We start from the raw sequence: 13,683 nt of genomic DNA, 5'->3' as shown, positions 1-13,683 counted from the left end.
ATTTCTTGGTTTAAAAGGTAGTAAACCCAGTGATAGTCTTATCCTTTGGTTTTTACATTTAAGCTTGACTGTATTTAAGTGTTGATGTAATTTGCTATCCTTGAGTCTTCTGTTGTACTGAAAACGGTTCCTGTTTTCAAACAGTGGTTGAAGAAGTGGATTAAAAAGTGTGATGATGACAGTGAAACCTCTAATTGGATTGCAGCCAACACAAAGGTTGGTATTTTCCTTCAGTAAACTCTTGGTATTGAAACGGATAAGGATAGGTGTATCAGCATTAGCAAAAGTAGTAAGTTTACCTAATAAAGGGCCTTGTTTTACCTTTTTCTTGATTAAGGTTTACTTTTTATTTTCAGAATTATTGCCTATTAATAATTTGCCTTTGTTTTACTGTTTGAGTTTATTTTATTGATTACTATAATGCAATATGCACGGTACTCTGCTGTAGAAGTTTTCTTCTATCAGAAAAGCAGTAGTTGATAATTTTTCTACCCTGGGGTTTGATAATATCTTTTCATACTGTTCTTGGCTGCCTTTTAGTATACAAATGTATTATAGAGTTTTTTTCCACCTAGCTTTTTTTTTTTTTTTTTTTAACTAGGCTATATTTCTGCCTTTTAAAATCCCCAGGGTTTAACTTCTAAGGAGTCATTCTTTAGGGCAATGTTCAGTCAGGATAACCGAGTAACTTCTTATTATGTAACTGAATTGGGCTTAACAAGTTTAACATGTTAAACTTCCAAAATATGATTTATTAAGAGACTTGAATCCTGAGAAGTAGAAGCTTTGGGGTAATATGAGTATCCTTGGTTTTTTGGCTTTTATTTTTTGAATAACATTGGTCATGATACTAGTTTCAGAATTCAGTATCTTTATGCCATGAACCACTTCTTTAACCCTAGATTAATGTCTTACAAATGCAGATAATCTTGAGCACCCTTCTTTTCTATCACTAAGTATTAAGTAAGCATTTGAATCCGAACTGTGTACCCAGCTAATTTCTTTTTTTTTTTCTTTTTTTTTTTTTTTTTTTGTGGTACTCGGGCCTCTCACTGTTGTGGCCTCTCCCGTTGCGGAGCACAGGCTCCGGACGCGCAGGCTCAGCGGCCATGGCTCTCGGGCCCAGCCGCTCCGCGGCATGTGGGATCTTCCCGGACCGGGGCACGAACCCGTGTCCACTGCATCGGCAGGCGGACTCTCAACCACTGCGCCACCAGGGAAGCCCCCCAGCTAATTTCTTAGTAGAAAATTGTGTAAACGTTCAATCTTACATCCTATTCGTATAGGAAGTGACTTGGGTCATGGATAATAGGGCTATTCATGGGCTATTCATTTTTATTATTGTCTTTCATATATGAAGATGATGTTTTAAAGACAATTGAGTTGTTTGACCAGAGTTAGTTACAGCTTTGCGCTCTTCCATCACTCAATCTCAGGATACTGATAAGAATGAGTGCTTAAATGATGAAGGCCAGCACATGATTTTAAACCATTAGTACCCTGCTCTACCCCAAAAGATTAAAATATATGTATACATTTCTATCTCCCAGAAAGCATTAGCAGTAAAACAGTGAGTCCTGTGGCATAAAACAAATGCCCACATCTTTGAGGAATGTAGTTTTGAAGTTGATATTTCTGTACTCTCTAAAACCATCATGATAAACATACCTTATGGCACTCAAAAAAACCTAACTATAATGTCAGGAAGTGGTTGCTTTTGTTGTTTTTTTAAAACTTTCCTGGTAGCCAAGCATTCTTTTTCAGAAATTGAAGATTTCCCCACCAGAAATGTTCATTAAAATCCCAGAATCTGCTTTCAAACTAGTATTTAGAATAGGGCAGTTATACTTTCCCTAAGTAGATTGATTAAACTGTAGCCCTCTTTCGGCATCTAGAAAAATCCCCAAATACTCTAAATCCCCAAGATGTTTAAAATAGGGAGTATAGGCTTGAATATGTTTTGAGTTTGTTTAGAAGGTAGAATATTAAGCAAGAATGGCAATTTGTAATAACAGATTTACCTACTTGGCAGTTTTGAGATGAAACTGAGGAGTTTTTCTCCTGAGACATTTCAGAAGCTTATTTTTTTTATTAGCTTTTTTTAAAGGATTTGCAAATTGTTATATTAAGAAATTAGTACTTATTAGTTAATTATAGCTAAGAAATATAGAATGAAACAGATATATTAGGCCTGGAATTTGCTTCTTTGGGAAAATGTAGTATGTTTTTATGTGAGTGACTTCAAAAATTTGATTGAAAATGTATAATTAAATATTGCTGTACTGACCTATTGAATTACTATAGTTTATGGGTAGTATAGTCTGTTCACAGTAGCTGAATTGCAAGCAATATAATGGGTGATACTCTCGCCCCGTTATGGGAGTAACAGATGTCAGATACAAAAATGTACAACAAAATCCAAGCTTTACATCTTATAGTTTTATTAAAAATAATGAGTAAGTTTAATTTTCTAGATTTTTCAAGAGAAAAAAAAAGTGCCTGCAGGGTAATAACTTTGGCTCATTACCAACCGAGAAAATGATACAGTCTTGGAAAAAAGAAAAGTGATCTCTGTAGCACAATTGTAAATGGACCACAAGAAAGTTGGGAAATTCAGTAGCCACAAAAAGAATTTACCAGTCTTGCTTGCCTGATTCCTGAGGCCAAATTGCTTGGGTTTGTATCCTGACTCTACCATTTGCTACCTGTGTGACCTTGGACTAGTTTCTTTAAAATTTTCTTAGTTTATTCATCTGACAGATGGAAATAGGAGTAGGGCCACTATAAAGATTGTGAGTTAATGCATATAAAACACTGAGTACAGTGTGTGGGATACAGGAAGTACTCAATGATTATTTCTAGATGACACTGGAAGGATATATTATATTTACATGGAGAAAATGTTTAACCTCCCATAAAACTATTATTAGTATGTGTTTGGTTAAAAGTACTTAAAATGTTTTTGTCTCCCAACCCCACTAAAACAAATCCTTAAGTTGTTAATAGCCAGTAATAATAACTCATTTTCAATGGTACTTATTAAGTGTTTGACACTGAGTGCTTTACATGTATTAATCACAATAAATGTGGTATTTAAAATAAACCAAATCTAAAACTGGCTTCTCCTCAGTGTAGCATTGACACCAACTTTATAGTTTCTCTTCATAGGAATGTCCCAAATGCCATGTCACAATTGAGAAGGATGGCGGTTGTAATCACATGGTCTGTCGTAACCAGAACTGTAAAGCAGAGTTTTGCTGGGTGTGTCTTGGCCCTTGGGAACCACATGGATCTGCCTGGTAGGTTGGGGAGATGAAGGGAAGAACATGTTCACATAAGTATGTGATATATCTGCCACATATTATGAATAAGGTTTCTACCTCATGAAAATCACCATTTAGATAAATGAATACAGTGTGTGATCAGTGTTAAAAGTATATGCAAGATATCCAGAGAGAGGGATTAATAAGGCTTATCTCACAGATCATATAACAGTTGAGTTGAACTTCAAGGAGGACTAAGGATTCATTTGTTTAAAAAGTGGTAGGAATAACAGGGCAAAAAGAGCCGCATGAACAATGGTAGAATGATGTGAAAGTACATGACTTATCCAGAAAAGAGTTGCATTGTCTAATATGTCTTTCTAGATAATAGTTGAAAACTAAGAGACTTGGCAAAACCCCTTCCACAGTTGTGTTTTAGTTACCTTGCACCGCCATTAGACAAAAAATTTGTTCCAACTTTAAAACTTGGAAAAATTGCCCAATGCAATCCAGATTTTTAGCCTCTCTTTGAAACATAGGAACAGGCCTGCATTTCTGTTTGGCAGAAATCACCTGGAATCGATTAGTAGCCCTTTAGATGGAACCTTTACTTTGCAGTTTGTTTTCCCAAGACCGGAGCTTATTGGCATTTTCATATATCATGATGGCACTAGTCACATTTGGTAGCAATATATACCTTTGTTCCAAGTACGTTTCTTATCAATTTGGGAAAAATGCAAGTTAGATTGAGGATGCTTTGATGCATTTTTCTCAAAATGAGAAAAATGGGAGCTAGCACATCCCCCTGGTAAAAGTGGAAATATTTCTGGGTGTTATAGTATGCAAATTGCCTGTTTCATTCATTTGTATTACTTGCCTGTCTCCTATTGGTGTTGAGTGTGTGGCCGCTCAAATTGTGGGGAACAGGAAAAGAGAAAGTAGGCTGGGACCTAAAGTAGTTTGGACATTATCAGAAGGATTTTAACTGGGAGTGACAAGATTAGATCGTAGTTCAAATGAGAAGGTTCTGTGTTATGTGTTTTACTTACATACGTTATCTGGACATTGTGACTGCTTTGTAGAGCGCGGGTGGGAGGGGAAGAAATTGCAAGTTCAAGACAAGATGAGGAGGATCTGAACTTAAGACAGTGGCAAGTCTTCCCTTTTAGATTCATTAATTAGAGGAATAGTAAGAGGGATTATTTGTCTGAAATTAATTCTGAACCAGGTAAAAACTAATTGCTTAGATAGAAGTAAAGAAAGTGATTTTACCACTGTCAGAGCCAAGGAAAGGTATTTGGGGTATAGGTATTCTAGGTTTTAGGAGGTCAAAGTGGAGGATTAGAGTGTTCCTGGAAACTAAATTCACTCAAATTTATTTAAACAAGCCTAGTGAAGGGGAGAGGGAATAGGAAAGAGATATTAAAGAGACTCTGTGTGTGTGTAAGGAAATCTCTGATCAGAACTCAAATTTTCAATGAGCTGTATTGAAAAATGGAAAGGGTACAAAACAAATGATGGATACAGAAGAATGAAGAGTGGCCTGGACCAGGGGTGTCAGAAATGTTGCCTGTGTCTTTAACATTGCAGGTATATCATGCTGTGCTTTCTTGTTTAAATCTGAAAGTGCCTCAGAAATCTTCAAAAAAGCATTCCAAGTAGCACTATCAGTCATCTGAGTTAGAAGTATAGATGGGCCCTGCTTGCTTTCTTGGCCTTAAAATTCTTAATGTTGGCAGATTAAAGCCCAGAATGACTTGAGGCTTAAAAGTATCTAAAAATATCAAAAGGAAAGTATAAAAGGATGTATCAGATAGAAAGAAGAGGTGTTAATAGTTGACCAGTAGAGGGCAAGAAGAGGCAGTCTTTGGGCTAACTTGAGTAGAGTAATTATTGGTAAAAGAGGATTATAACCCAGGCTGGGGGAAGATTAATAAGTCTCCTGACTCAGATGATTTGTGATCTGGGTTACTTTAAAAACTTCAAGATGAGATCAGTGAGCCATTGTTGGTTATTTCTGAGTACTTACGGAAAATGGAAAGGTACCAGAGATTGAGAGCAGACAGAATGTAATCCCAAATTTCCAAAATTTCTGATTCCACAAGCTGCATATGAACCGTATCACTTAGTTTTTCTCTTATGTGAAATTCCAGAATCAAATGGTATTATTAGGTTGATGGATTAGGGAATGTTTGGTAGATTTCAGCAAGGTATTTCATTGTGGACTGAGAGGTTTGTGGCCTAGGCTGTGAATACAGACAGGGAGGTTTGGGATTAATTGAATGACCATTTCTTGGAGTACAGATAATAGGTTTGTGCCTTCTAGTGGAATGCTTTAAAGGTTTGCTGAAAGGCTTTGTCCTCATTTTTTTATTCACATCAACTGCTTTTATATACTGCTTTTCTGGTCAGTTGTACTAATGATTTTCTTAAACTAGTATAAGAATCTTGTATACATTTTGGGGTAACATCAAAGAGGGATATTGACTATATAAACCATTATAATCCTGAAGGACTTGGCAAGCTGGAATAATGAATCCAGTTTAACAAGATTTACATTAAATTCAAAATTCTTCTAAGACGATTACTGTTAAAAGACTCTGAAGACATGAACTCACTAGTTAAGAGCATGGGCCTCAGTTGCCAGATGGGCATAAGTTTAGTTTCCATCTCTGAAGCTCTATTTTTGTGACCTTAAATATGTTGCTTATCTTCTCTTCATCTGCTCAGTGAGGATAATATTTCATAAGGTGCTTGAGGGGATTAAACGTGATAGTACAGTTGAAGTCCTTAGTAAGTTGGATGGTATGTAGTTAACACTCAGTAAACATCAGCTGCTCCTGTAATGTAGGTTCCCATAAAAGAAAACAGAGGAACAAGGGAAGTGCCAGTTTTATACATCTCCACTCTGAGCTGACCTCTCTAGGAAGATTCAGTGATTCTTGTAAACTGTAATAGCATATAAAGCACATAGCACACAGTACCTGTTACATAGCAGTCTGTCAGCAGTTGGTTTTCTTTGGTGTATACATGTGAAAATAAGGTGAGTAATTCTGGAAAAACTGGGAATATTTGGCTAAATAACAGACAGCCTAGGAGATGAGGTGATCTCTTTCTTCAAAAATTGAATTAGAAGTTCAAACTACAGTTGGTAAGTGGAAGTTCTAGAATAACAGTGTTTTCTAATGATTGTCGGTAAGCTGATTTGAATGGACTGCCTCAGGAGGTGGAGAACTGCCTGTTACTAGTAGAGAACTGACACACTATTATGGAAAGGATTCAAACACTAGGGGTGTTTGTTTGTTTTTTTGCGCCTCAGTTTATCTGTGTAAAGGAGAGTATTGGTTCTAAGTAATCTCTAAATCCAGGCTAAAATTCTGTGATTTGCTCCCTTTTCATTGATTTATGGCTTTATGGAATCCTCTTCACTTACTTTAAGGTACAACTGTAACCGCTATAATGAGGATGATGCAAAGGCAGCAAGAGATGCTCAGGAGGTAAGTGCATTTATTTTCAAACAGTTGAACAGGAATATGCATTTTATGTTGATGAGGGAATGATTTAGCTGGAGTGTTCAGTTCTGAAAGATTTGTTGAAATGACACTCCAGTAAATACTGGGTATCTGTGTACCTGTAGAGAGGGGATCTTATGCAAAATACGTATCAGGAGTATTCCTATTTATAAGTTTGTTTGCACTTTTAAAATTAATCTAGCACACTTTCAGGTTTCAGTAGTCTTCAGTATCAAGACTTTCCCTTCCCAGCAAGGAGACTAAAGAACAATATTTGTTAAATGGCACTGCTGCAATTTATATGCAGTCTTACTTCTTTTAATTAATTCATTATCTCATTGTTCATCAAGAAGCTCTAATGATTTTAGGTGAGCTGATCTGGAATGAACTGTCTCAGGAGGTAGGGATTTCCCTCTTACTGGATAGGGAAATAACCCACTATTGTAGTAGGAGGGATTCAAACCCTAGGTGTGGATTAGATTCGGTAACACTTTTAGTTCCTTTCAGCCTGATAATTCTGTCATAATTGTAGAATCCTGGAATTTAATCATTCCTTACATTCATCGATTCTGTGTTGGAATTCCCCAGTTGTCCCCCAAAAATCTTTTTAAATGGCTCGTCTTGCCAGGATGCAATCCAAAACAAAACCTGTTTGTTATTGTTTCACTTTTTAAATGCTTCTTTTAAATTTATTATAATTTAAATTACCATAAATACAAAGGAATATATTTATATAACCTAGGCAGTCATATTACAGACATTCAAAATATTTGTAATCCTTTTAAAGGAGGAAAAAAAAACCCCACAAATTCCAATGTTGATTTAAATTTTATTTATTATAATACGACTTAAATATGTTTAAACATAAAACTAGCTTTAAACTCTTAAGCAACTATACAACCAAATCAAGAAGACCACAAAACCAGTGGAACTCAAGTTAAAACTAATTTGACAGATAAGTTATTTGCTGAAATTAAATTACTGTTGTCAGACCAGGTTTTTAAAATTTAGGGTTACCCATACTACTAAGTGCCACGTGATAATTTGTTCTCCCACCAGTTTTCTATATCTCACCTATTGCACAGTCACCCTTACAGTGCATCAAAATTTGATTTGATCAGAATTTATCATTAATATATTCTTTTATCACTTATTATTCTCAACTCTGGTGCAGTTTAAGTAATCCTGTTTGATGCCAGTTTTAGCCATTTCACAAATGTAAGACCTGAAAATGTTGATTCTCATAAGTTCATTCATATGGCCCGGAGTGTTTGTGTTTTCTTTAGGTTATTATCAGATTTTTAATACTTAAACATTCCATGGTCTGTTTAAACCAGATCATTTGGCACCCCTACTCCAGTTTTGTCTAGCATCCTTAGACTCCAGTTTGAGAAACATCACCCCATGTTATCTTTATATACAAAACTCTACAATGACAGTCATGCTTTTCCTACCTCCCATTTGGAATCAATTCTACTGCTGCATTTTTATCTAGCTCAGTTTGTCATTGCATCTCCTTCTGTTTTGGGTTTGTTTGTTTGTTTTTAAATCTTAGCCCTCATGGCTTTCTGCTTCTGTTTTAAGCAGTCACAGTTGTTTTAAATGCTGCTGAAGAGACCATAAATTTTCCTAAAATTTTCTTCTAATTTTGATAATATTTTTTGAGTCCATAGAGAACTGTTCTTTTTCTCTTATGCTGCATTACATTTTTCCTAATAACCATGTTAGACTTTTAGCTTTTACTTATCCTGAATGAAGAGTAGTCTAGTTAGATCTAGCCAGAATATGGTATTTGCTGACAACAAAAAGTATATGGGTTATCCTTGGCCTTACCTGGTCTGCATTTGGGTACTGGTAGAATCCCTTTCTGAGGTCCACAGGGAGGGTGGATTATTGAGCATAGCTTCTAAGCCCTGCTAATGTGTAGATTGTAGATGCTAGAATGCATTATTTTTCTAGCTCATTTCTTTTGGACTAAACTAGAATCTTCTGATCCTTTGGATGTACAGGGAAAAATTTCATATGAGTGCCTGTATTTGTTTGTTTATTTAAGTGGGAACCATACCTCCCAGAATGGAGCACACCATTGCACACATCTAGCATATTCTTTCCTCACTTCCCCTACTTCCATACTCAGGCCTAGTGTTTTCTGGGAGTTGTAGTTCTTAAAAAGTACTAGAAGGTTGGCACACAATGCAGAAAGAACATAGATGGTACTTTGAGTGTCTTGGAAGGATGTTATCTGTGTTGTAGAAAGTTGTTGACTTAATGTACTATGCCACAGTTATGACAGGGGTGGACATTTGAATTTTCTTTTCTTTCTTTTTTTAATTTTTATTTATTTTTTTGGCTGCATTGTGCAGCTTGCAGGATCTTAGTTTCCTAACCAGGGATCGAACCCAGGCCCCTGGCAGTGAGAGTCCTTATCACTGGACCACCAGGGAGTTCCCTGAATTTTCTTATCTACTAGACTTTCTTTCTTTTCATATTAGGTGCTAGAGATAACAAGATTACTTACTTTTTTTTTTTTTGGCCAGCTGGGCCTCAAGGCTTGTGGGATCTTAGTTCCCTGACCAGGGAATTCCCTGAATTTTCTTATCTACTAGACCTGTGAGTTGCCAGATAGTAAATATTTTCAGCTTTGGAGACTATATAGTCTCTGTTACAATTACTCAATTCTGTCCCTGCTCTTGAAATGCTGACTCAACCATAGACTTAAAAGAGTGGGCATGGCAGTATTCCAAGTTAACTTAGTTTAGTTTACAAAAAATAGGCAGCAGCTGGATTTCACTCACAGGCCAGTTTGCCTACCCCTGTTCTAAGCAGTCAGGTTGTTGTTTTGTTTGTTTTTCCAAAGTGTTTTCAGGATACTGATTACATTTCTCAATCCAGATTCTGGCATTTGATTAAAAATGGGTCTTATTTGCAGTGTTGGTGTGGGTTTTCTTTCATGTTGATTTTAAAGGTATTTTAGTGATGCAAGCTGTTTGAGAATTGTTGGTCATATTAAATCAAATGCTGGTCACGTTAAGTCCTGTAACATACATTTTAATATGTGATTTAGGTTTTCCATTTCATCTTGGGAATTTGACAGGCTTAAAAATATTAGTGCTTTGGGGGGAGATAAAATGCCACGCAGTTTATTTTCTACATATTATATTTTTAGATATAATTGGAATAATTTTCCATCGTGTAAGCATTGATTTAAATACCTACCTGACTGCTGAAATAATATGGCTTCTGTAGGTTTTTTGAGATGTTTCAATGTTGTATGATACTGGATCATGTGATTGGCTAGTTATGTGGTTCAGAGATAGTATTTCTAAGCAAGAGGCCAAGCATAGGGCCTAGTAGTATCTGTGCTGTTTAGTAGGCTTTAAGGCATGAGGAGAGGAAGAGGAGGTGATAGTAAAAGAAAAGAAATATGTATGTGTGGTAAGAAACCCTTCCATGGTGGTTGCATTTAACAAGCATTTATGATTTTCTGCATATTAGGTGCTAGAGATAACAAGACTACTTTTTTTTTTTTTTTTTTTTTTTTGGCCAGCTGGGCCTCGAGGCTTGTGGGATCTTAGTTCCACCAGGGATTGAAACTGGGCCCTTGGCAGTGAGAGCAGAGTCCTAACCACTGGACCGCCAGGGAATTCCCCCAAGATTACTTTTTTAAAACTGTATCTCCTCTAGAGATTTACAGTATAATGGGAGAGACCTATGTGAATTCTTTTTGTAGTATGATAAATAATATAAAACAAATTTAGACCTGATATTTTATATATATATATGTTTATGTTTTTGTAATACTTCATGTACTTTAAAAGACTCTTCATAAAACTGTAGTACCATAATTATGTTTGTATATATATTTATTGTATTATTTTATAATTATACTATATTATATACTTAAAGCAGTACTTTGTTAATATCATCAACTATCCAGTGTTCAAATGGTCCCCATTTATCTCATAAACTTTCTTTTATAGTTGGTTTAAATCAGGATCCATACAGGTGCACAAGTTGGATGTGATCCTCTAATCTATAGGTCCTTTCAGTTTTTTGGTTTTTTTGGGGTTTGTTTTTCTTCCCTTGCCATTTGTTTGTTGAGGAAACTAAGTTATTTTTCTTGTAGAATTTAACACATTCTGGATTTGCTGATTGCAACTTCCTGGTTTTATTTAATAGGTTCTTCTATCCCTGAATTTCCTGAAACTGGTGGTTAATTCTAGATAATTGAATTCAGACTCGATTTGGGGAGGGGTGTGGAAAGAACACAGAACACTTAACTGGTGGTACTGTATAGCTTCTGTTGCATTATATTAGGTGTTATATGATGTCTGGTTGCCTCTCTTTTGTTTTCTACTTTAAAATATTGATGTACCTTATTACATACCACAGAACAGAGCTATCCAGTAGAACATTCTGTAATGATGGAAATGTTCTTTATTACCACTATCTAACGTGGTAGGCACTGACTGCGATGTGGCTGTTGAACACTGAGGAACTGAATTTTTTACTTTAATAGCCACCTGTGACTAGTGGCTGCTGTATTGGAAAGTACAGCTATAGGACATTCAAAAAATATTAAATAACAAAGGTAGCAGTAGATGTCTCTTTGTTCCCGATTTTAGCCTAAATTCCTATACCGTTTCATCAGTAAATATGATATCAGCTTTTGTGTGTATATATAATACATTTGTTATAATTATGTGACCTTAATTTTTCTTAATGGGACAGCGATCTAGGGCAGCCCTTCAGAGGTACCTGTTCTACTGTAATCGCTATATGAACCACATGCAGAGTCTACGCTTTGAGCACAAACTATATGCTCAGGTGAAGCAGAAAATGGAAGAGATGCAACAGCACAACATGTCCTGGATTGAGGTGCAGTTCCTGAAGAAAGCAGTTGATGTCCTCTGCCAGTGTCGTGCCACACTCATGTACACTTATGTCTTCGCTTTCTACCTCAAAAAGAATAACCAGTCCATTATCTTTGAGGTAGGAATAGTTACTGAGTGGGGAAAAAAACCACCTGTGTGTCGTAGGACTACTTGCCTTTCATAGATAAGATATATAGAGTTTTAAAGCTTACTCTCTGCCCAAAAATGTGGATTAAAAGTTTAGTGTTAAGGGCTTCCCTGGTGGCGCAGTGGGTAGGAATCTGCCTGACAGTGCAGGGGACACGGGTTTGATCCCTGGTCTGGGAGGATCACACATGCCGCGGAGCAACTGGGCCTGTGCGCCACAACTACTGAGCCTGCGCTCTAGAGGCCGCGTGCCACAACTACTGAAGCCCGCGTGCCTAGAGCCCATGCTTCGCAACCAGGGAGGCCACTGCAATGAGGAGCCTGCGCACCATGGCGAGGAGTGGCCCCTGCTCGCCGCAACTGGAGAGAGCCCTGCGCTCAGCAACGAAGACCCAACGCAGCCAAAGATAAATAAAAATTTAAAAAATTAAAAAAGAAAAGTTTCGTGTCTATTAGGAAGATACAAGAAATTTAGATTTCTTGCTGTAAGCTACGTTCAGAGTGATGTGGTTTAGCCAGCTAGTGATTTAGTGTGCAGGCTCTGGAATTAGCCCTGAATTTGAATCTTGACTTCATCACTTTTTAGCTCTGTTGACTTGAAGCAAATTACTTAACCTCGTCTATATCTCTATTTTAGCATGGGGATAATTTTTCTATAAATGTTAAGAGGTTTAAGTGAGACAATCCATGTTTAATGCTTATGTAACACCTGGCACGTCATAAGTTCTTTCACAAGTCTTTATTCAGGCAAAACTAATACATGGTATTAGAAGTTAATATGGTGCTTGCCTTTTGTGGAGAAGTAATGACTAAAAGGGGGACTTTTAGCAGTAGAGGTTTTTCAAGTAGAGATTCTCATTTAAAATTGATGCATGCAACATTGATGTTGATAGATGGCTGGGTAATAACAGTGACTAGTAGATGGGAATTTATATGGGTAAATATATAGAACTAGCCATAGTAGTAAAGGATAACAAAATTTTAATCTTCCATACAGTGTTCTCTTATAAGAAGTAGATATCTAGCTAGATATAAAGAATAATGGGTTTCTTAGTTTTCCTCAAGCTTTAGCCAATAGCAGTTTTCAGAACTGGAAGATTCCAAAAACTTTTTCTTATGTCCTTTCAGATTGTCCTTAATATTCTTCCAGAGGTAATGGATAAATCTTTAGTTTTTTAATGTTTAAAAAATTGTCTTGGACAAGAAAAAACAGGTTGTTAGGGGTGAAAGTGATGAAGGGCTTTACAGGTGCAGTTAAACCACCTGTGAAAATTACAAAATTGGTGTTGAGCCACAGTCTGTCAAGGAAGCAGCTAAGATGGTTTATCTTTTAGCTTTCTTTTGAAGGCAAAATTTACTATATATTCTTCTTCCTCTTACAGAATAACCAAGCAGATCTAGAGAATGCCACAGAGGTGCTCTCGGGCTACCTTGAACGAGATATTTCCCAAGACTCTCTACAGGATATAAAGCAGAAAGTACAAGATAAGTACAGGTAAGGTTTTCTCCAGTAGTTGTTGAACAAAAATGTCGGCCACCGGTGGTCTGGTATGCCTTAGTGGAGAAGTTAGATGATGGTGAAACTTGGGTTTAGCATATTCAATAACTGAGCAGCTGCCATGTTTCTCACAGATTGCTTCTGTCCTTTGGGCAACAGATTCCAGATAGTGCTAGTCAGGCGTAGGGAGGAAATCAGCCGTTTATCCCACTGGCTGATTGTGCTTCTTCCATGCAGTTTTATCTATGTAGTTGCTGCCCTGACAGGAAGAAGGAGCCCCAAAAGGGCAAGTGGCTATTAGGATGAGGGGTGAGATTAGGATGCTGGCCCTAGCCTAGGGATCCTGTGGATCATGGCTTTTGACAAATGAGCTACCCAGACTTTTTAAA

The 13,683-nt window shown here is 36.8% G+C and overlaps 1 protein-coding gene across 1 annotated transcript in view; it reads left to right on the top strand.

The window, feature by feature from the left end:
* ARIH1 (ariadne RBR E3 ubiquitin protein ligase 1) overlaps positions 1–13,683 on the top strand; it is a 130,297-nt gene that overhangs the window by 103,569 nt on the left and 13,045 nt on the right. The window contains exons 9-13 of the mRNA XM_079912267.1: positions 145–216; positions 3,169–3,299; positions 6,703–6,760; positions 11,507–11,767; positions 13,179–13,291. Coding sequence (XP_079768393.1) covers positions 145–216; positions 3,169–3,299; positions 6,703–6,760; positions 11,507–11,767; positions 13,179–13,291 — 635 coding nt within the window. The remainder of the gene's footprint in view (positions 1–144; positions 217–3,168; positions 3,300–6,702; positions 6,761–11,506; positions 11,768–13,178; positions 13,292–13,683) is intronic.

Source organism: Stenella coeruleoalba (assembly GCF_951394435.1).
Source record: "Stenella coeruleoalba genome assembly, chromosome: 2".
In the NCBI taxonomy this organism is placed as follows: domain Eukaryota; kingdom Metazoa; phylum Chordata; class Mammalia; order Artiodactyla; family Delphinidae; genus Stenella; species Stenella coeruleoalba.
This window is presented reverse-complemented; position numbering and strand designations above follow the sequence as displayed.